Below are 23,798 nucleotides of genomic sequence, written 5' to 3'. Positions count from 1 at the left end.
TATTCAAGATTCCCAAATGCCACAGGTTTCATTAACACCAGATCACCATTTAAATAAACTCTTAGCCCGACAAGAAACTCACATTGCTAATTAAGAGATTAACTATGCTTAGTCAATGAACGCAAATATCAGGATGTTAAAGAGCAAACTATTCAGACTATGTCCTTTTCTATCCAACAATTCCTAGATAAAGAATTCACCTTCAAAATAACATTGGGTCACAAATGTCTCCCCTACAAAACCAACAAACTATTTCCAGAATCCACCCATATCGCCTCCATATTAATTTAAATAATGTCTAGACAGAGCTGATTATTGGGCAGACCAGACAGAGTGGAAACGAGAGTGAGACACTAGTGTAGCGCCTCAATTTACCAGGGCAGGTCCACTTACCGCTGGGGAAGAAGTCGATCACTGGCTAGATAACCTGATTTATGGACCTCTTTGTTGAAATCTCCATATTTAGCTTGCACAGCATATGAAGCAAGTAGGACCGCAGTTTCTGGTGGACAATAGATTTCATCATTAAGAATGCCCTCCTTCACTTGCAAGAAGAATAAACGTTGCGTTATCTCCTGGATCAGTTCCTCAGACACATCTTCTGGGAAGAACTTTGCCCTAAATTAAATTGTAGGGGATTCTCTTTTCGCACATCCTGCTGTGTAACCTGGAACACAAATTGCAAAAGAGTGAACTGGCTTCTCAGCCTCGATTGATAAATCTTTACAGAACAAAACAAATCTAGAGACAGATTTTGTGAACAGTTCACAGCTAGAAACCCTCTTTGTACATTATTCCAATCAATTTGCAAGATTCATGCTTTCAGCAATGAAATGTGCAATAATGTGAATTGATGAAAGGAAGTGCTGAAAGAACAGCATCCATTTGCAATATTTTAAGATGCAAAGTTGTAGCATGTGCTTCATGGCTATACAAAATATCATGCTCGAGAAAATAAATTAACATTAAAAAGGCTAAATATATTTGGGTCCAAATATGCAAGTAATCCGGGGGGGCGATTGTTCTGCTCCCATTGGTGGAATCTTTCAGTCCTGCTGAAGTCTATCCCCCTATGGCAGGAGAGTCATGCAAAATCCTTTATACTTTGGTGGGACTGGAAGGTCCCACTGTCGGCCAATGCCATGTTGCATCTACTGCAAGAAAACCCATCGGGGAGGGGAATTACATGAGTTGGTGGGGTCAGCACGAGAAAGCATCCATGCCGTGGGTGGCATGGTGGTTAGCACTGCTGCCTACTTCACCGAGGACCTGGATTCGAATCCCGGCCCTGGGTGACTGCCCATGTGGAGTTTGCGCATTCTCCACCAGTATGCGTGGGTTTCACCCCCACAACCCAAAGATGTGAAGGTTAGGTGGATTGGCCATGCTAAATTGTCCCTTAAATGGGAAAAAAATAATTGGGTACTCTAAATTTATATAAAAAGAGAATGCACCCATGCCATTACAGAAAATATTTGAATACTCAACATCTGGCCTGCAGATGAATAATGGTCACTTGAACAAGAAAACAAAGATCACAAAGATGATAAAGATTTGCGGGGGGGGGGCGGGAAAATTTAATTACCTTTTTTTTTAATATAAATTAAGATGTCTGAGATTTTTATAAAGTTAGTGAGCTCAATAATAAATTTTCCATATTTTGTACTTGGCTTCAAATGCAACCAAAAGAGGTCCATAAATCAGGAAGACTGTTTGCTGGCTCCACAAGTGTGTGAAATGAGTACAGACAGCCTCATCCAGTTCATAGCAGACAGGAATCTGCAGTATAAACTGTCCATAATTTGGCAATCTTGCCAAGATGCCTCAGGATGGCTAGTGGGAGAAGAGGGGGGTGGGGGGGGGGGGGGGGGGGGGGAAGAGAGGAGAAGAGAGGAGAGAGAGAGAGAGAGAGAGAGAGAGAGAGAGGGGGGGGGGAGGAGCAAGTATCACTGGTACAGGAAGGAGGCAAATATGGTACAATGTGGGAGAATAGAGTGAATTTTACTTTGACTTATATCAAAGCTGCAAACACGATCAATTGAAATGCCTAAAATGGAAGAAGTTCCACTTGTCACATCTCTCATCAGAAGTGGGTGTTTTCATTACAGCAACATGCATTACTCAACAAAAACTCTGTTGTTTCCACCCCCCCCCCCACCCCTTCGTTTTCTCTTGTTCCACCCAACCACCTCCACCCCTCCCCCCCCCATTTGTTTTCTCTTGTTCCACCCAACCACCGCAAACATTTTATACTTTACTTTGTCAACAACGTTGTTTCATATCAATCGTGACAAAGGCAACCAGAATCTCAAAAGGCACAATCGTATCAATAAGATCCTGTGGAGTAGCCCAATTTAAGTTTACTCTTGCAGTCATTTTGGATTCACATCCAAAGTTACCAGCAAAGTCACAAGATATTTTTGGAGAAAGTGTACCTTTCACTTACCTTGAAACTGGTCTGTTCATTTGTAGTACACAATGCTCTTCAGTGTCTACAGCTGAATTGGTTTAAAAACAATTTCCACAATGATCTCCTGCATTTCCATACATAGAACACAAGGTTGGATGTGGGGATGCTCGCTGATGACTGCACAATGTTCAGCACCGTTCGTGACTCAAGTCATGTACAAATGCAGCAAGACCTGGACAATATCCAGGCTTGGGTTGACCAGTACTAAGTAACATTCACACCACACAAGTGCCAGGTAATGGCCATCTCCAATACGCGAATCAAACTATTGACATTTGATTTTCAACGGCATTACCATCACTGAATCAGTGACGATCAACATCCCGGGGGCTACTATCGACCAGAAACAGAACTGGAATAGCCACATAAATACTGTCGTTACCAGAGCAGGTCAGAGGCTAGGAATCCTGCAGCATGCAACTCCGCTCCCGACTCCCCGAAGCTAATCCCCCATCTACAGTCAAGTCAGGAGCGTGATGACATACTCCATTTGCCTGGATGAGTGCAGATCAAACAACACAAGAAGCTTGACATCATACAGGACAAAGGAGGGAAAACTTGATTGCTCTCTATTCCACAAACATTCACTCCCTCCACCACCGACACACAATAGTAGCAGCAGCGTGTACGGTCTAAAAGATACACTGCAGTGAACTTACAGGTTCTTAGGCAGCACCTTCCGAATTCATGATCACTACTATCTAAAAGTACAAGAGCGACTTCCGGTGGCGGCAATGCAGAGCTAAGCCACACGTTTGGCAGCTCCCGCTATAGTGGGACTTTTGGGCTCTTTTAAGGGCCCCAAACGGCACTGGTTCAATGATTCCCGATGTCTGAAGGCGTCAGGAGTAATATCCCTCGGGATTTATGGTGCAGACCCGGAGTGGGGCGAGGAAAAAAAACGGCGGCAGCTCCCCTGGAAAAGTGGGGGAAGGTGGACAAAATGGCAGCCGGTGGAGCCCCCCCCCCCCCCCCCAGTGGAGTTGCTGGACTCTTTGAAAGTTACAAGTAAGCTGCTGGAGACCCAGACAACCCAGGGTGCAGTGATCCTCGAGTTGCAGCAGCAGGCCTCTGAGCGCGAGGATGAGGTCTCGGCCCTCGTGGGGAAGGTGGAGATGCACGAGGCGCTCCACAAAAAGTGGCAAGATCGTTTTGAGGAGATGGAGTTTCAGTCGAGGAGGAAGAACTTGCGGATCCTGGGCCTCGCAGAGTGGCTGGAGGGGTCGGACCTGCCGGCTTATGTGGCCGTGATGCCGAACTCGCTGGAGGGGGAAGGATCTTTCCATCTGCCCCTGAAGCTGGAGGGGGCCCACAGAGTACTGGCCAGGAGGCCAAAGGCGAATGAACCCCCGCAGGCAGTGCTGGTGCTGTTCCATCGGCAGTGACCGGGAGTGTGTGCTGCGATGGGCCAAGAAGGTGAGGAGCAGCAAGTGGGAGAATTCGGTCATGCGCATCTACCAGGACTGGAGTGCGGAGGTGGCTAAGCGGAGGGCTGGGTTCAACCAGACGAAGGCGGTGCTCCACAACAGGCAGGTGAAATTCGGCATGCTGCCGCCTGCGTGCTTGTGGGTCACCTACAAGGACCGGCATCACTATTTTGAGTCCCCGGAGGAAGCGTGGGCCTTTGTGCAGGCTGAAAAGTTGGACTCGAACTAGGGATTGGGGACTGTGGGGGTTTTTTGCATCACTATTTATGCTGTTGCTGGCCTATTCTGTTTTTTGTTCTGCTTTCGGATGGTGTTGGTTATGGTTTCGTGTTTTAAGGGGGGTGTTGGGGGTCTGTTTTTTTGTATGGGGTTGGTGGATGGGTTGGGACTGCTATTTGGGAGCTGCATGGGGGGGGGGGGCAGTGTGAAAGCACGGGCTTTCCTCTGGTTTCCCGCGCCGCGGGACGAGGGGGGTGGAGCTGGAGGCAAAGGGCGTGGATATCAGTTCCGTTTTCCCGCGCTGGAGCGGTGCCAAGGAGCTGCTGCAGGGTGGGGGTGACCCCATATCGGGAGGGGTCGGAGTTAGGGCGGGAGCTGCCGGGGTCAGCAGAAGTCAGCTGGCTCACAGGAGTACTGTGGAGGGAGCGTCGTGGCTAGGAGGGGTCCTAGCCCCGGGGGGGGGGGGGGGGGGGGGGGGGGGGGGGACGCTGCTGGAATGGCCAGGGAGGAGCTGGTGCGGGGGGTCAGGGTGGGGGGTGCTGGCCAGGGGCGAGCAGTCAATGGGCTATGGCTAGTCGGCAGGGGAGGGGGGTGGGGTTGCCCCCTGATCCGGCTGATGACGTGGAACGTGAGGGGGTTTGAATGGGCCGGTTTAAGCAGGCCCGGGTGTTTTCGCATCTGAAGGGGGACGTGGCCATGCTTCAGGAGACTCACCTGAAGGTGGCGGACCAGGTTCGTTTGAGGAAGGGGTGGGTGGGCAAGTTTTCCATTCAGGGCTCGACGCGAAGAACCGGAGGGGTGGCGATCCTGGTGGGGAAGAGGGTGGCGTTTGAGGCGTCTGAGGTGGTGGCTGATAGTGGCGGCAGATATGTGATGGTGAGCGGTAAGCTGCAGGGGGAGAGGGTGGTGTTGGTAAATGTGTATGCCCCAAATTGGGATGATGCTGGTTTCATGCGGCGTATGTTGGGTCGCATTCCTGACCTGGAGGCGGGGGGGGGGGGGTGATGATCCCTGGAGGTTTGGGAGGCCGAGGGCTCGGGAGTACTCTTTTTTTCTCCCACGTGCACAGGGTTTATTCCCGTATTGATTTTTTTGTCTTGAATAGGGAGCTGGTCCCGAGGGTGGAGGATGCCGAATATTCGGCTATAGCGATTTCGGACCATGCTGCGCATTGGGTGGATCTGGAGAAGGGGGAGGTGTGGGACCAGCGCCCGCTTTGGCGTTTGGATGTGGGGTTGTTGGCTGATAAGGTGTGTAGGAGGGTCTAGGGATGTATTGAGAGGTACCTCGAGGCCAATGATACTGGGGAGGTCCGGGTGGTGATGGTGTGGGAGGCTCTGAAGGCAGTGATTAGGGGGGAGCCGATTTCCATCCGAGTCCATAGGGAGAGGGAGAGACTGGTGGGGGAGCTGCTAAGTGCAGATAAGAGGTATGCGGAGGCCCCGGAGGAGGGATTGTTGGGGGAGCGGCATAGCCTGCAGGCTAAGTTTGATTTACTGACCACCAGAAAGGCGGAGACACAGTGGAGGAAGGCGCAGGGAGCAGTCTACGAATATGGGGAGAAGGCGAGCAGGATGCTGGTGCATCAGCTTCGCAAGCGGGATGCGGCTAGGGAGATTGGTGGAGTGAAGGATAGGGGTGGGAATGTGGTGCTGAAGGTGGCAGAGGTTAATGGGTCTTCTACAGGGAACTGTACCGGTCGGAGCCGCCGGTGGTGAGAGGGGGAATGGAGAGCTTTTTGAACAGGCTGCGATTTCCAAGGGTGCAGGAGGAGCAGGTGGAGGGACTGGGGGCACCGATTGAGTTGGAGGAGCTGGTTAGAGGGATTGGCCACATGCAGTCGGGGAAGGCGCCGGGACCAGATGGGTTCCCGGTTGAATTTTATAAAAAATATGCGGACCTGTTGGGCCCCCTGTTGGTTCGGACCTTTAACGAGGCATGGGAGGGGAGAGTCTTGCCCCCGACGATGTCACGGGCGCTGATTTCCCTGATCCTGAAGCGAGATAAGGACCCCCTGCAGTGTGGATCATATAGGCCAATTTCACTGTTGAACGTGGACGGCAAGTTGCTGGCAAAGATCTTGGCCACTAGGGTAGAGGACTGTGTCGGGGGTGATACATGAAGATCAGACGGGATTTGTGAAGGGGAGGCAGCTGAACACGAACGTGCGAAGGCTGCTAAATGTGATAATGATGCCGGCGGCAGAAGGAGGCGGAGATTGTGGTGGCATTGGATGCGGAGAAGGCCTTTGATAGGGTTGAGACAGGTTCGGGTTTGGGGTGGGGTTTATTACATGGGTGAGGTTGCTGTACGAGGCCCCGATGGAGAGTGTAGCGACAAATGGGAGGAGGTCCGAGTACTTCAGGCTCTACCGTGGGACGAGGCTGGGGTGCCCCCTGTCCCCCTTGCTTATTGCGTTGGCAATTGAGCCTCTGGCCATGGCGCTAAGGGAGTCGGGAAGGTGGAGGGGTCTGGTGCGGGGTGGGGAGGAGCACAGAGTGCCATTTTATGCAGATGTCTTGTTGCTGTCTGTAGCAAACCCGGTGGGGGGGGGGGGGGGGGGGGGAATGCTGGAGGTGATGGAGATTCTTGCTGAGTTTGGGAGTTTCTCGGGCTACAAGCTGAACCTGGGCAAGAGCGAGCTGTTTGTTGTACACCCGGGTGATCAGGAGAGGAGAGGATTGGTAGGCTCCCGCTAAAAAGGGCAGTGAGGAGTTTTAGGTACCTGGGCGTTCAGGTTGCTAGGAGTTGGGGGACTTTGCATAAGCTTAATTTTACTAGGTTGGCGGAGCAGATGGAGGAGGAGTTCAAAAGGTGGGACATGCTGCCGCTGTCGTTGGCGGGTAGAGTACAGTCCGTTAAAATGACGGTGCTCACGAGGTTTTTGTTTTTGTTCCGGTGCCTCCCCATCCTTATTCCGAGGGCCTTTTTTAGGAGGGTGAACAGCAGCATCACGGGATTTGTTTGGGCGCATGAGACTCCGAGGGTGAGGAAGGCCTTTTTGGAGCGGGGCAGGGATGGAGGGGGGCTGGCGCTGCCCAACCTCTCTGGGTACTATTGGGCAGCTAATGTCTCGATTGTACGCAAATGGGTAATGGATGGGGAGGAGGCAGCATGGAAACGGATGGAGATGGCGTCCTGCGGAGGCACAAGCCTGAAGGCACTGGTAATGGCGCCGTTGCCGCTCCCTCCAACGAGGTACACCACGAGCCCGGTGGCGGCAGCTACCCTCAAGATTTGGGGGCAGTGGAGGTGACACAGGGGGGAAGTGGGGGGCTCGGTGGAGGCCTCGCTGCGGGGGAACCACCGGTTTGTCCCAGGGAACATTGATGGTGGGTTCCCGGGGTGGCACAGGGCGGGCATTAGGAAGTTGGGAGACCTATTAATTGACGGGAGGTTTGCGAGCCTGGATGAGCTAGAGGAGAAGTTTGAGCTCCCCCCAGGGAATATGTTCAGGTACCTTCAGGTCAAGGCGGTTGCTGGGCGGCAGGTGGAGGGGTTCCCTTTGCTGCCCCCGCGGGGGTAAGGGATAGGGTGCTTTCGGGGGTGTGGGTCGGGGATGGGAAGGTGTGACATCTACCAGGTGATGCAGGAGGTGGAGGAGGCATCGGTAGAGGAGCTGAAGCTATGTGGGAAGTGGAGCTGGGGGAACAGATTGAGGAGGGGACATGGGCAAACGCCCTGGAGACGGTGAACTCCGCCTCTTCATGTGCGAGGCTTAGCCTCATCCAGTTCAAGGTACTGCACAGGGCTCATATGTCCGGGACGAGGATGAGCAGGTTTTTTGGGGGTGAGGACAGGTGCATTAGGTGTTCGGGGAGCCCAGCGAACCATGCCCATATGTTTTGGACATGCGCGGCACTGGGGGAATTCTGGCAGGGGGCGGCGAGGACGGTGTCGAGGGTGGTAGGGTCCAGGGTCAAGCCAGGCTGGGGACTCGCGATATTTGGGGTTGGGGTGGAGCCGGGAGTGCAGGAGGCGAAAGAGGCCTTTGTGTCCCTAGTAGCCAGACGGAGGATCTTGTTGCAATGGAAAGATGCGAGACCCCCAAGCGTGGAGACCTGGATCAATGACATGGCGGGATTCATTAAGCTGGAGAAGGTCAAATTCGCCCCGAGGGGGTCAGTACAAGGTTCTTTAGGAGGTGGCAGCCTTTCCTCGACTTTCTGGCTCAACGATAGGGAACTAGGTCAGCAGCAGCGGCAACCCGGGGGGGGGGGGGGGGGGGGGGGGGTCAGGGGGGTATTGTTTATGTTGATTTAAATTATTTTAAATTTATCTTGTTGGTCATCGGGTTGGGGGGGGGGGGGGGGGGGGGGGCTCGTTATATGCGTTGTTACGGGTCCGGGGGGTGTTTATTATTGTTTTGTTGTTATACATTTTTCAAAAATTTCAATAAAAAAATTTTTTATTTTTATTTTTTTTTAAATAGAAGGACAAGAGCAACAGATGCACATGAACCCCAGCACCTGGAAGCTCCCCTTCCACGACGTGGAAATATATTGTCATTCCTTCACTGTCACTGGATCAAAATCCTGGAACTCCCTCCCTAATAGTTCAGTGGGTATACCTACATCACATCAACACATCAGCGATTCAAGAACGCAGCTCTCCACCTCAATTAGGTATTGGCAACAACTGTTGACCTGGCCAGCGAAGCTACATCCCGTAAAATGCATTTTTAAAAATACTTTCTTAATAAAGCAGAATTCACCCCTCCCCCACCAAACAACATCACGTTTGAACACAAACATTTAAAATAATGATTCAACAAAATTCTGCTGAGTCAAAATGCATGACAAAGGTGAAACAGTAAATTATAGAGAAGCCAGAATAATGATCAACTTCCACTAATTCAATGAAACATTTCTGTACCAAAAGATTCTAAATATTGATTGAGATTGTGATGTTATGAATCCTGATAGTTTATTTTTCTAAAAACTCCATGCCAGATAGCAAGTAAAAAAAGGTAAATACCTTTTTGTTTAGCTTTAGCCATGTGGTGTATCCTTTGCTGTCTATATACTGCAGGCCGAAGAACCACACTTCTCTCAGGCCTACAGTCTTTACAACCTGAAATAAAAATATCCATCATTAGCCTTCAGCATTTCATCGAGTTACAAGCTTTTCATATATCTGAAAATTATCTCAACTTCTATTTTGAGCATACTCTCAGAATCTTCTGGTAGTGGAAGCCAAATTATTTTGGGTTCTTATGGAAAAATATGACAATAGGACCAAAGTATGCAAAGCAAGTTTTAACAAATGTTTGAGAAAGCATAGCAACTGGAGTAGGCAACGGTTCCGCAAACTAGTTACACCGTGCACATTAGATCATGGCTGATCTGTGTCTCAACGCCACATAACTTTAGTCAACGATAATCATTAACAGTACCCAGGTTCCATCTGTCCTTAAATGGACCCCACATTTCTCTTCAGTGTAGTCCTTCTTTCAAGACATGCATAAAACATTTTACTGTTAGTATTGACATGCCTGGCAAGATTGTGTCATATTCCTTTTACACCCATGACTGTATCCCAGTTATGCTGGATTTCCATTTGTCTTACATTTATGCAAGCTTCATTTGGGGGTGGGGGGGGGGGGGGGGGGGGGGGGGGGTCAACCACCAACACGATTTTAATGAGTTGTGTGCGCTTGTACTATCGATGGTCAGAATGTCTTTTCAGAGCTCATCTCCTATTGAGCACCTTAGCAAATAATTAGCCGTTCATAACTAATGCGTTCCTAAAGTTTACTGTATTACAAAATGTGAAGCATCTCAAAAGGCCACTAACAAGTTCCTCATTATGAATTGACTGGAATGCTAAGATTTCTTTACTATAACTATTACAGGTTAATGAAATTCATTAACTTCTAGAAGTTGGAAAATTTAAACTTAGCTGCATTTGCAATCAAGAATTTGTACATCTAATGTTATGCTGCCTCATAAGAATGCATGCTATATAAAAATCAGAACTTCCAAAACACATGAATGGACAATTCCTAAGTCAATAGCTCACAGTTTGCTTGTGGAGCATGAAAATTAGGAATTTTAAACATCAGAACTCTACTTTTGGTGGGTTTCGGGGGGGGGGGGGGTTAAATACAACAACCTGAAGGTGCAAATCGGAGTAGAATAATGAAAAGAGTCAACGTTATTTTGACTTTCATCATTAGAAGCATGGCAGTGTACACTTCCACCCCCAAGCATGAGAAAATGTCCCCCCTCCCCCACCAGGGAATGGCAAAACTGGCCATGGTTCCTATTCCCTCTTGGAAAAAAAGCTATTAATTGAATCATCTCCCAAAAAGTATCTTACAATTCTATATATCCTTGGCTGTTTCCTTTGCATGCTAGATTCCTCAGTGGTGTGTAGAAAGGAGAACCCACAACACTGCTCTTATAACCACTGCTGTTACACATGGAAGAATTTATTGTAACTGCCGCCATTGCAACATTATCTGCCTCTTCAGAAATCTTTAATACATTCATATTTGACTTCAGAAATGCCAAAACTCCACCCTTCTCTATAAATTGCCCAAAACCTAACCCTGTCTCAGTCTAGTTTTCCCATCATCCAATCTGTGCTGTCGCCATATATTGAATTGAGCATCCTTGCCCATACTTGCAATTCTCTGGTCTCACATGCTACACCTGTAACAACCGCCTCGGCCTTTACGAGAAAACCCGTGATCTTCCCGTCCCTCATGCATCACCCTTCACTGCATTCTCACCATGCAGGTGCTAAACCTTTAGATGTCCTAGCTCTACTCTCAAGCACCCTTGCTAATTCCCACCACCCTTACTAACTCTCTCTGTTCAGCTTCAGATAGGACTAGAAAATGACTGGCCAAACCCCTCAAAAATGTAGATTGTTATGGATTCCAACAGAAAAGATTTAGGAATTAATTCAAACACTCAGCCACAAGGCAAAATTGAAAAGATTTAAATTTTTTAAACAACGAACCAAAATATTAGCTTACCTGATCAAAGAGCTGCTTGCCAGTTGTATTTGGCTGGATGGCAAACTCCAGCTCTGCATCCATTGTAGTGACACGTACATTGATCTGTCAACAGGCAGAAAATTAAACCTATTAACTAATTTATCTATAGAAAGCTGTTAAATACATTGTAATTATAAAGAGATAAGAAAATACAGACAGATCTTGACGTCATCAGCGTTTTAACTCTCTCCCACTTTGAATAACCAGAAACAGCCATTTCTATGCAACTCCCTTTAAAGTGCTATCATTATTACACACCGAAGAAAATATTTTTGACGTCTAACCAAAGCATCAGGGGATTACATTTACCCATGAAAATAATTAGAAGCGCATGATGTGCCAATTATAGGTTAGGACAAAAACAAGCTGGTTATAAAAATTAAAATCAGCATGTTACCATTTTGAATCCATATGAAGTGCTCCTATCTTTAGATATTAAGACAATTAATCTCCAGTTATTCTTTATTGCAATATTTAAGAACCCTATTTCTCCAAGTGTGCTTTCATAGTTGCGTAACATTTCTTTACCCTGCAAGTGGTCATGATAGAATATTAGCTCAGCATATTGCATCCCACTGAAAAATCAAGGTAGTTCTGAAGGTATTATACACGAATATCATGTTCAATTAATTGGATACTAATCACTCCTGGCTATCCTTATTATACATCTCAGAACAAAAAGAAATCAGGCAACACAGATTTTCTCATCCATTCAAGCATATACTCTGATAACAATACAACCATCCAGCAAACACAAAGATCATATCCTAGATATGGTACCACACCCCACCCTCCCATCTCATTTTCAATTTAAACAAGATGGAGATGCCGGTGTTGGACTGGGGTGAGCACAGTAAGACGTCTTACAACACCAGGTTAAAGTCCAACAGGTTTGTTTCGAATCACTAGCTTTCGAAGCACTGCTCCTTCCTCAGGTGAATGATTCAAAACAAACCTGTTGGACTTTAACCCGATGTTGTACGACTTCTTACAATTTAAACAAGATTTATACAGCTCATATAACTTTACCCAGCAACAGCCGGGTCATTTGAACTAGAAATATTCCATTCAATTCCCTGTCTGCACAAAACTTGACGGGTTTTAGTGGAGAGGAGGCTGAAAGTGCTCCACTGTTATGAATTTACCGCAAAATCCCAGTAAAATTTACTTTAACAAAACATAAATGGGATGCGAGCTGCCCAGTAACAGAGAAATCTGCCCAGTACTCAAATGACTGGATGAGATGAGTCTCTCCCATTAAACAAGGTTAGAAGACAGTTTACAATCAGATGTGGCTAGATTAGAAGTAGAAACATCTTATCTAGATGATTGAGAAGATCAATGAGGTATAATGTCGAAGTTGATGGGGGCAGACAGCCAAAGGCTGAATCAAAGTGGAAAAACAGTATAATTGGCTGAATCCAAATCAGTTAGCACCTAGCAGACCGAAGCACCCAAGCCAGTTACCAACTAATAGCCTTGAAGGCTTAGAACCAAGGCATGCAGAAAACCTGCATAAAAGGCAGCTTAAATATATTTGCCAGACCAGGATAGGACATCTCCCAGAATTGATCAGCATCCCCAATTGAGTGGTAACTAGAAGATGGTTTTATTTAATTTGAATGTAGTTTGGGGAAAATCAGAGTTAGGGATCGTAGATATATTTTGGAACAAGTGGTATGTTCTACATAAACTGTTTAGTAATTTAATGGTCTTATAGTCCTAATGTATTTATTTGTCTTTACTTCAATGGTCTTTAATAATTGTTACACTACTGGATTGTTCATTATTACTGGGGTTTCACTTTCCTCTCAGAAGTTTGCAATTTTCCCCCAGTATCTGTCGGTTTCCTCCCACAGTCCAAAGATGTGCAGGTTAGGTGGATCGGCCATGCTAAATTGCCTTCCAAAGGTTAGGTGGGGGTCATGGGTTTGCAAGGGAGTGAGCCTAGGTAGGATGTTCTTTTCAGAGGGTCAGAATAGATGCAATGGGCCAAATGGCTCCCTTCTGCACTATTGGAATTCTATGAAAACAAAACTATACACCCCCACGAACCAGTGTTCCATGTCGGAATACCCTCACAGATATCAGTGTGCTTCATGACATCCACACAGCCTTGCCACCTGCAGGTGAGTAGTAGTAGTCACAATTCACATGCCCAATTACAATGAAGTAACATGCTGGAAAGGCATGTGAATGGCTAACACCACAAGAGTTAGGTTTACTGGGATTACCCGGTGGAAAAGTCGTCTGCCAAATGTCTCTGGGAAAGATAAGAGTAGGCAGCAATCTAGAACCATATTCCAGCAATTAACCATGCCTTAAAGAAAAGGGGGGGGAAAAAGTTGCTCCTATGCCAATTACTGTGGATTCATATTGTAATTATATTAGCGGACCATGCCTCTCTTTTAGAAGCGCAAGAGTATTCTACCATGTAATACAATTATTCTGATGCTACGGTCACCAAAATCTTCAGCAAAGTTAAATTGCCTTCACTAAGGAACAGCAATCTTCGACCTTTCACGTATTTACTCCCGATTTATTCCTGAAGATCAGCATGATAAAGTATTTTCAGTTCCAATGACATCCCGTTCAGTTTTTTAAACTCTTGGACTAATTACACAAGTGTACTGGAACCTGGATTAGTCATTTCAGAATTAAAATCAAATTCATGAACCCATATTTAGTAATACTTCAAAAGACTGTTGCAACTGGACTACCTTTTAGCCACTTTTACCTTTTTGATCACATTTATATAGAAGAGTTTCATAAACAATGTGACAGCAAGGCAAACTACACCATCAATCCCATTGCAGAAATGTTTAGGACCATTCGGGTTTCATCTTTTGAGTCACTAGGTAGGGAATTCATGGCTACTAGTTAATCACTACTAAGGGATAACTAATACAACACTTTACCAAACTGCAAACCTTCAAAATTAATTATCAATACATTCAGGCTGACTGTACCACATTATGGTTAGGCACAGGTTGGACTAAAAGGAAAGCAAACGATTTAAATGTCTCCACCCAATCCTCCACTCTGCAAGTGTACAATTATAAAATGCTAATTGCTACAATTTATTCATAATTGGACCACCAGCTTTCCACCCCCTCCTGTATGCCCATCAATGGAAGCTGCACACAAAGGTGGCAAAACAGACGTTTAACTACTGGTCCATTTGTTCCACACAAAAAGGATAAAAGTAGTAAACTGTACAATAACACTTTTCAGTTTCAGAACACAATTCTCCCTGATCAACCTACTCAACAACCCAACAGGAAAGGGTCCACCTCCAATATGCAAAACAGAATCCATTCTGTACAAAAGGCTCAAAGCTGGAGGAATAGATTTTTTTTTTTTAAATTGTTGGGAGGAAACAAGTATTTATTACATCACAGAGGAGGAAAGACAAGCTGGGGAGAATGGGGGGGGGGGGGGGGAGGAAAGAGAGGAAGAGGGAGAATTATTGGATTGAATGGTGCAGTGTCTGGTCCGGTTTCCAAGTTACATTAATTCACAAAATTAGTCACGTCTGCAGATGTCACAGTAGATGGGACAATTAAAATCAGATACATTAGGAGATACATACAAGTGAAATTTAACAGTACACAACATTTCTACACCCAGGAAAAAATTGCCAAGAATACTCCATGCTGCCATAATAGTAAACCCAAAAGAGACCGAGGTGTTCACCTTATGTCCAGCCAATGCATTGCAGCAATCCACTAGCTAACAAGATGTTAAACTACAGAATCAAAATATGTAGAACATGGGTCAGAGGAGGAAATCAAAGACTCACTGTCTGCTCATCAGGAAACAAGATATTCCAACACTAGAGACAATGCAGACAAGAGCAACACCCACTACCAGGGTGCCAGTGATGAGGAAATCTGGATCATGAATGCTAAATGTTATTAAACTGTACAGCATTATAACCACACCCGATCCATTTTACCTAAACAACCAAGGAGGGCATCAACAGAACTTCCTTAGTATCATGTAAAATTCAAGGTTATTTTGAGAATTCATTCAGCATCATTGCAAAGTGAAATATTCTGAAAGAATTAATCTAGAATAAAGTTATATAGTTATTGGATTTAGAGAAGACAACTACTGCTGTAGAGATTACTTGCCTCCCAATGGAGTGTAGATTCTGGATAGAGACTTTTGGAATACAAGTATTGATGTTTATAGATTCTCAAAAAGACAACCTCATAACTGGGGGAATATTAAATGTTCTTCTCAAATGGGGAAATTTCAACCTTCGGATCTCAGACAGCAAGATAATTAATAAAATGCAGTATTACAAAACTGATCCACTCCCAGTTGCCCTGGTGCATTGGACTGTTGAGTGTAAGTGGACCTTAGCTAATGTCAGAGACCCTACATGATGCAGATGTCACCTATGTCCATCTTTTTAGTCCCTATTCTCTCAAGGTTGACTTGCAGATGTAACTCCCAACCTTGTGCAGCTTAGTTCCATTGATTTGCTTTAGACAATAACTTGGATATTTACAGAAATGTTCAAAAATCCATACAGCCAAGAAAAAAGGTACGATCTCTGGAGTCAGTGGATCTTAGCCAGAACAGTGCAGTGTTATAACCATCCAAAGTGCTCCTAACCGTTGTCCAGTAAATGAGTGTTGCGGTCAGTTCAGATGAAAGTTAGAAGTCAGGATAAAAGTGGCACAAGTACAGAGACATTATTCAGTGCTCAAAACAATTAATAATTACAGAAGTGGAGAAGCAAGAGCTTGGAAATGCAAGTTGGGATACTGCATCACAGGAGATCAGAGAGTTTAATTATAGTGAGACAGGTTGATAATGGTAGAACAAATTGAAAATCTGGACATAGGAATTTATAAATAAAAACCATCAACAGCATGTGACAAGATCTAATTTTTGAGAATTGCAAGGTGTTTAAATATGTTCTTCTATTTTACATCCCTCTAGATCTAGTTAGTTGGCTATGAGCCATGAATATCTGTTAATTCATCGCAAAAAACTCTGGATCACAAGTTCACAGGAATTCCCAACAACTGCTCTATGGATTCCTGTGTAAAATCCCACCAACAGCAAACATGCAAAAGTATAATGTCTGTGGTTGAGCTCAGAGTAAAACAAAACTGGGACTGAAGAACAGCTTGGTTTTATTCAACCACCTCTTCACTCAACTGTTCCATTTGCGAACAGTGGAAGGGATATGCTGTTTGATATGACCTGCCAGCTGTGGACATACAGCACCTAGCATCTCACTGGCACCAAAATTCATATACCACATTACTCATTTGTGAGATAGGCAGATCATTTGGCTAGTCAACAGGATCCGGTCTAAACTCGTAACCCCACCGAACCTTTGGGCACCAAAGGACTTTTTCTTTTAAAAACCATGGCCAATCCACTTAACCTGCACATCTTTGGATATAGTAACAGTGTGAAACTGCAAGCTTCACTTGTTGCTAAAATCTTTCAAATACTTCTTCGGGGACAAAAATGACAACCTTAGGCCCATTCATGAGTTTGTGCAATATACAGAATGAAATCATCTGATCAGTGTAGCCATTATCCCAAAGGATGTATTTGGTGCACTTTATTTCAGCATCAAGCTTGCATGATGAGCAAATGCCTTGGGCCTTAAAAGTTGCTAATTTTATAGCACATGGAACTGTAGGAATCCCAACCCTTACACGGACTAATGAAGGCAAGTTTACCGTAGACTGCAGTCGCAAACTCTCTCTCCCTCCCCCACTCCACCAACATTCTCAACTAGTTATGTCAAGGAAGGGGAATCCAGTTGACTGCTCCATTTCAAAAAAGCGAATTTGAACACAGTATACAGGCCATTAAGACATGCAAGAAAATCGCATAAGCTGCATTTTAAAATATGGAGAATGTATAATACCACGGGCGCGATTCTCCGAAATGGAGACTAAGTGTTTGCGTCCTCGTGAACGTCGGCGCGTTTCACGACAGCACAAAATGGCCACTGTGACTACCGATTTTGGCCCCCACAGGGGGCCAGCACGGCGCTGGAGCGGTTCACGCTGCTCCAGCCTCCCTTCCCAGTGCCAAATGGGCACCGCGCCAACCCATGCATGCGCAGCTGGGCCACACCAACCCGCGCATGCGCAGGGTCTTCAGCATCGGGGCCGGAGCGCAACATGGCATGGAGGTCCTGGGGCCCGAAGCGGAACAAAGTAGGCCCGGGCAAGGGAGGGGGAAAGAGGCTGGCCCACCGATCGGTGAGCCCCGATCGTGGGCCAGACCCCATCGGTGAAGGAGCACTTTTCCCTGCACTACAGTCCACCCCCTGCCCCCACCCCGAACCTTCACGCAGAGTTCCCGCCGGCAACGGCCAGGGGTGAACGGCGCCGGCAGCACTCTGCCGTTTCCACGCGGCCACTCGGCCGCGGCCCGCAACCAGTTCCACGGCAACGCAAATGCCGGCGATTCTCCGCACTTCAGAATCACGTGCTGGCATGGCGCGGTTGCGCCGATTCTCCGGCCCGGTACAGGGCTGGGAGAATCACGTCCCACATGTCAGAAATATACAAAGGGTAGGAGTTTAGGTGTCATTCCAATCGAAGGCACCTTTCTCATTGAATCTAAAGATGTTTGAGAGAGCTGGGCCGAGAGGGGATTCCATAGCAACATCCAACTATTTGGGCATACATGGCATCATAAAAGCTGAACCAAGTTCATAAGCTCAATGAACACGATTCACACAATAGTAGTGGGTCTAGGTTGCCATGACAGTGCTGCAGTGCAAGTGTCTGTGGCTTCCTTAAGTGGAACGCTGATGAATAGGCTCAAATTGTCAAATCAGCATATTCAGAACTTTGGATTCCACTCGTCTAAAAGGATACATTTATGGTTAACAATTCCATGCCCAGTTTAAAATGGGTAGCAGAGTTGAACTGGAAGAAACTGATCAGCAAGAAAAATAAGTGGCAAATTGGAGAATAAAATCTGTATTAAATATTTAGAACAAAGAATACCAGGGATTTTATGAAAACACAGGTTCAAGCCAAGCTCAAAAATATTTCATTAAGAATTCAATAGGTAGACAGACAGGTCATTTCTTTAGTGTTTAGATAATTTAATAGTTCAACAGTATAATCTAAACTCAGTTTTGAAAAATCTTGAATCTATGCCTCACTTCAAAAAAGTCACTTCTAAAAAGGTTAATGCAAAACCTGCGTTATTGGCATTTCAGTTACTCCTTTGAAATTAGCAGATTTTAGATGCAGATTCTGCCTCTTATTTGCCAATATTTTCTGATTAAACTAATTGTCTGGATAGGTTTCCTTTGTTTAATCTAACCTTGTACTCTCTTCCTTACATTCTAGTCACATCAGAGAGCATGCACTAGAAACAATGAGAAACCCAACTGCAATGTACCTTAATTTCACAAGTTATATTTACACATTAAACCCTTTACAGAAGATCTAACTCAAAAGAGGGATGGGTCATAGATTCGGCACAGTAATTAGAAACAGTCAATGTTTGCCAGAATAACCAACTGTATGTACAACTGGAGACAGATTAAGTTTCTACTGTTGACATTTTGTTCCAAAATGATCTATAATTAGACTTGTACTTCAATAGTAGGTTACTGCCTTGTAAGGCAGTTTAGATCTAAGGGCTGTTCACTCTTATAGTTCAACACAGAAGAAGTTCAATTTCTCAGTATTGTTACAACTAAAGATGATCAATGTTTTAATTACTGACGTGGCTCTTTATTGAACTCAACCAGAGACACTAAGCAAGTTAACCCAATGTAAAAGCAAGTACTTTTCATTTGTTATTACATTGCTCAAAAGGACTGTACAATGACAGATTATGCCAAAAGACATAAAAATATATCTACATCATCCCGATTAGGTTACATTACAATGGACACAGGCTCTAGAATGACTAACGCCATTACTGGCTGCAAAAATCAAATTCCAAGGAAATGCACATTTGCGGCAAAGCCCTGGCCAATGGAGACAGTCTGTGAGGACAAAGGATCCCGAAACCTCTGGTTACCAATCGCAGAATTCAGATCTGGAAATGCCCATCCGTAGTCCCAAGCAAGGAGAAGTGGGAGCTATGTCATATGACCACCCCAAGCTGCAACTTATACTGCCTTGTGAACATTTCCCATCATCAAAAGTGCACAGAACTAGAGCTGTTGTCGAGGTTTAAAGTGCTTCTCCCATCATGGAAGTAAGTGAATTACTACTCAACAGCTTCAGCCTGCTAATCCTCTGAATGAATACACTATTGACCTTTTGATTCTCAACTCTCCATGAAATAATTCTTATTTTTTCTGCGATCTTTGTTCTCTTTCTGGTTTGGTTACGGAGAGCGGGAGCAGATGGGAAACAGAACCCTCTTCCCAAATGGTGTGTGTAAATTACACTAACCCTCTGATTTTACCCCATCAAGTTTGCTCTGGGGTTGAGAGAATTGGATCACTCCAAAACTGAAGGGTTGGGGAAAATTCTTATATAAAAAAAAAGGGGGAAAAATCAGAGCCTTTTTAAAGTATATGTCCATAACGTAAAGTAATTTTGTACACAGCGTAACCCCACAAGCAGCTAGCTGTCAGTTAATCTCTCCCTGGTGGTGCTGAAACGCATGCTTTACTGTTCATCCCCAAATAATGTCATGGGATCCTTCAAACCCATTAGAAGCAACCAACCTAATAACTCAGCCCTCCTCTCGTACTGCATTGGCAATGCTAGTCGAGTGCTATCATAGTATACCAAAATTATATGGGAACATGGGCAGTGCAATAGACTCAGCTCAAAGCTGTTGTCCAGAGATGAGCCACTGATCACAACCATTCTCTCAAGCAGACTGCTCATTTTCACCTACTGATTCTAAACCCAACTTCACACTTCCTAGATTTCTCACTATTCCAATGCACCTTTAAAACTAGCATCCCATTCTTCCAACTTTGACGACATCCAAAATCTGTTGCCCATATCCCTTCTTTTAGTAATAGCAGTCTGGAGAAATGTGCACCATAATTTGTGTCAAGCTTCTTCTATAACAAATTGTGACCTTGCACAGGAATCCTCCACCAAGGAAATTAGGCAGGTACCATCAACCTGGTGTGGGAACATACAAAGGTCACAGTTCTGGTTAATATTTTAGAGGTAAGTTCTGGGAAAATTGTCGTTGTGAAGGTAACTAAACTGCTGAGCATTAGACAGTGCCAGAATACCCAAAAGAAAATGGCAGTTCAGAAGATTACCCATGCTAGTTATTCATGCTCGTCAATAGAGTCACAACAGAAGAGATGGAGCCATAAAATAGATGGACTCACTTAGCTGGGGAACTCTACCTGCAATAAGTGCAATCGAGAGACTGCTTAGTTTTGGGAGTTAGAACAAAATTAATTTAAAAGCATTCAGTGAACCTGGAAAAGGTCATGACATCATAAATATGGACAAAGGTTCACTGGTTTCACTTGACCTGTGCATTTGCCAGGGGAGAAGAGTAGTTTGCAGTTTGAACCTTGTGGGGCTCACAGAACAGCCCTGGGGAGCCATTTATAACTTGATGCAGTCAGGAGACTGGAGTTTGGAGAAACCAAGTCAGTGCCAACTTAGTGCAACTAGAAATCAGCCAAAAACAGCTGGAATGGACAAGTATGCAACTTTGCGAATCCAATGGGAAGCAGTTTAAAAGATTGAACCATTGGGAGGTTTGAGGCAGACGGAGTCAGAACGGCGGCTTTGAAAGTGAGCAGTTGAAATCCTTCATTAGGGAGTTTTATAACCAGATTTTGTGACTCATTGATCACTGACATCTGGGTGGTTTCTGTCTTGATCACTTGCTCTGTTCTAGGTGCAGTATGCGGTGGCCAACCAGTTTGCCTGTTAATATTCAGAATTTGAAATAAATGCCAATGTCGCCAGAGTACCAGAAGCTGCTCTCCCCTTCGAGAGCTGACGAGTGGCGATTTAACCCGAGGAACATCACACCTCGGGTACGGGGCAAGGTTGAGAATACAGGGCCTTCATGAACAATCTCAGCCAGTACGGGAATTGAAACCCCACTGCTGGCGTCGATCCGCATCATGAACCAGCCGTCCAGCCAACCGACCCCCGCCTCCTTTAAAATAGATATTTAGATAGTTACACTTTTCTGATTTTATACATAAACATTTCCACTAGATTGTCCCTTAACCTCCAAATCCAGGGAATAAAATCTAAATTTACCAAATCATTAAACATAAAATCAGTGCTTTCATCTTACCATCATTGTTGGTGAGTCATTACTGGACTTACTCCAAGATGATTATACTTCCCAAACAATATATAGGAGGGATGTGGAAACATTGAAATGGGTGCAAAGGAGATTTACCAGGATGCTGCCTGGTTTGGAGGGTAGGTCTTATGAGGAAAGGTTGAGGGAGCTAGGGCTTCTCTCTTTGGAAGAATGGAGGAGGATGAGAGGAGACTTAAGAGGTTTATAAGATGATGAGGGGGATAGATAGTTTCTGAACGCCCAATCTATTTCCTTGGGTGGATGTAGCTGTTACAAGGGGGCATAGCTACAAGGGTCAGGGTGGGAGATATAGGAGGGATGTCCGAGATACGTTCTTTACTCAGTGGTTAGGGTGTGGAATGGGCTGCCTGCTGTGATAGTGGAGTCGGACACTTTAGGAACTTTCAAGCGGTTATTGGATAGGCACATGGAACACACCAGAATGACAGGGAGTGGGATAGCTTGATCTTGGTTTTTGAAAAGTTTGGCACAACATCGAGGGCCAAAGGGCCTATTCTGTGCTGTACTGTTCAATGTTCTATTCTGGCACTTAGTATTAGTTGATCCATGTACTGCAGACACTCTTCTACTTTTACATTCATGTATTAGGAGCTACTTGTGTCCGAAACTACTTAATCCTTTTGTTCATCAAACACAATAGCTCAAACTGTACCGTAGATCACTAGTTATACTACAACAGAAAAATAATAATATTAACCTTTACTGTCAGGTGTCACCACGCTATTAGACGTAGGCGGACTCAGAAATGGTTATAAATGTGAAGAAAACCCAGGGTTAAAAAAACATGCAACAAACTAACATTCCAGACTGATCATTAACATGGGATATTGAGGAGATTCATATTTAAAGATAAAGGCCACAATTGGATGCACTACCAATTACGATGAGACGAGAGTAGAGTGTAATTGAGGCTTTATTAAGCAGAGATGTGTCGCCTCCTGCAGCCAAAATGGCTGCAGCTCGGTGAGCACATACATTTATACTCCGCCTACTGGGCGGAGCCAGCAAGCAGGGATCTACCCCCGTATCTGTAGTTCAAGAGCCTTACCATATTGCATCTTGCACATTCAGCCCCTGTTAAAAAGGAGTCAAGCGGTGGTGGTGGAAAAACTGTTTACATGCATTTTAAGGTTAACATTATGGGGAAATTCACAAATTCAGCCGATCGGGTGCCTTGATCCTCCGTTGCGAACAACACAGTCCCGGTGGCGATGCAGGCGTCGGCTCGATTGCCGGTGACTCCGGGTGCGTGTGGACCTCATCTTCATCCACGGGTGGGACCAAGGGAGGACGTATCGTCCTGGAGCAGGAGCTGTGGTGAGGTGCACTGCGCGGAGGAAGGGTGGCACTGGGGCAGAGGGGGTGGGATGGGGAACCAGCTGGTGCCAGGTCCCTAAGGGAGACTGTTAGCAGCCATCGGGGTACGCCACATAGGCGTACTGCAGGTTTGCATGGAGTAGCTGTACCCAATCGACCAACGATCCACCTTGTGGAGTCGCACGTGCTTGCGAACAGGTCCTGGAGCTGCCAGCCACGTTCGGAGCGAAACCCCAGAGATGGACTTCCTGGGGAAGGCAAGGAGACGTTAATGAGGGGGGGGGTTGCATTAGTCACAGTGCAAAATAGCCGACCGAATGGAGTGAAGGGCATCAGGGAGGACCTCCTGCCAGCGGGAGACCGGGAGATTTTTGGACCATAGGGCCAGCTGGATGGCATTCCAGACCGTCCCATTCTCCCGATCCACCTGCCTGTTTACCCGGGGTTGTAGCTGGTCGGCCTCCTCAAGGCGATGCTCTTGTTGAGCAGGTACTGACGCAGCTCATCACTCCTAAAAGGAGGATCCCCAGCCGCTGTGGATGCAGGCGGGGAAACCAAACAGGGCGAAAATGGTGTTGAGTGCTTTGATGACTGTGGCAGACGTCATATCAGGGCATGGGACAGCGAAGGGGAATCTGGAGTATTCGTTGACCATGTTAAAGGAAGTACATGTTTCAGTCGGTGGAGGGGAGGGGCGCTTTGGAACCCTCGGAGGCTTTCAAAGGGGCGGGAGGCCTTCACTGGATGCGCGCACTCTGGCCGGTAGAAGTGCAGTTTGCACTCCGCGCAGACCTGGCAGTCTAGTGATAGTCCTGACCTCCTCAATGGAGTAGGGCAGATTGCAGGCATTTATGAAGTGAAAGAACTGGGTGACACAACAGTAGGGTCAGAAGTCGGTCCACTTGTGCGCTGGCACATGTTCCTCGGGATAGGGTGTCGGGGGGCTCGTTGAGCTTACCGGGGCGATACAAAATCTCGTAATTTGTAGGTGGAGAGCTCGATCCTCCACCTCAAGATTTTATCATTTTTGATCTTGCCCCGCTGTGTGTTATTGAACATGAAGGCAACC

The 23,798-nt window shown here is 45.9% G+C and overlaps 1 protein-coding gene across 1 annotated transcript in view; it reads right to left on the bottom strand.

Moving 5' to 3' along the window:
- Positions 1–23,798, bottom strand: part of LOC119977196 (radixin-like) — a 113,875-nt gene that overhangs the window by 56,597 nt on the left and 33,480 nt on the right. Inside the window, 4 exon segments of the mRNA XM_038817893.1 lie at positions 394–625; positions 628–667; positions 9,094–9,189; positions 11,102–11,185. Of these exon segments, the coding sequence (XP_038673821.1) occupies positions 394–625; positions 628–667; positions 9,094–9,189; positions 11,102–11,185 (452 nt within the window).

Source organism: Scyliorhinus canicula, chromosome 14, assembly GCF_902713615.1.
Source record: "Scyliorhinus canicula chromosome 14, sScyCan1.1, whole genome shotgun sequence".
NCBI classification, from domain to species: Eukaryota; Metazoa; Chordata; class Chondrichthyes; order Carcharhiniformes; family Scyliorhinidae; genus Scyliorhinus; species Scyliorhinus canicula.
Note: the sequence above shows the minus strand (reverse complement) of the source record. Positions and strands in the feature narration are given on the sequence as shown.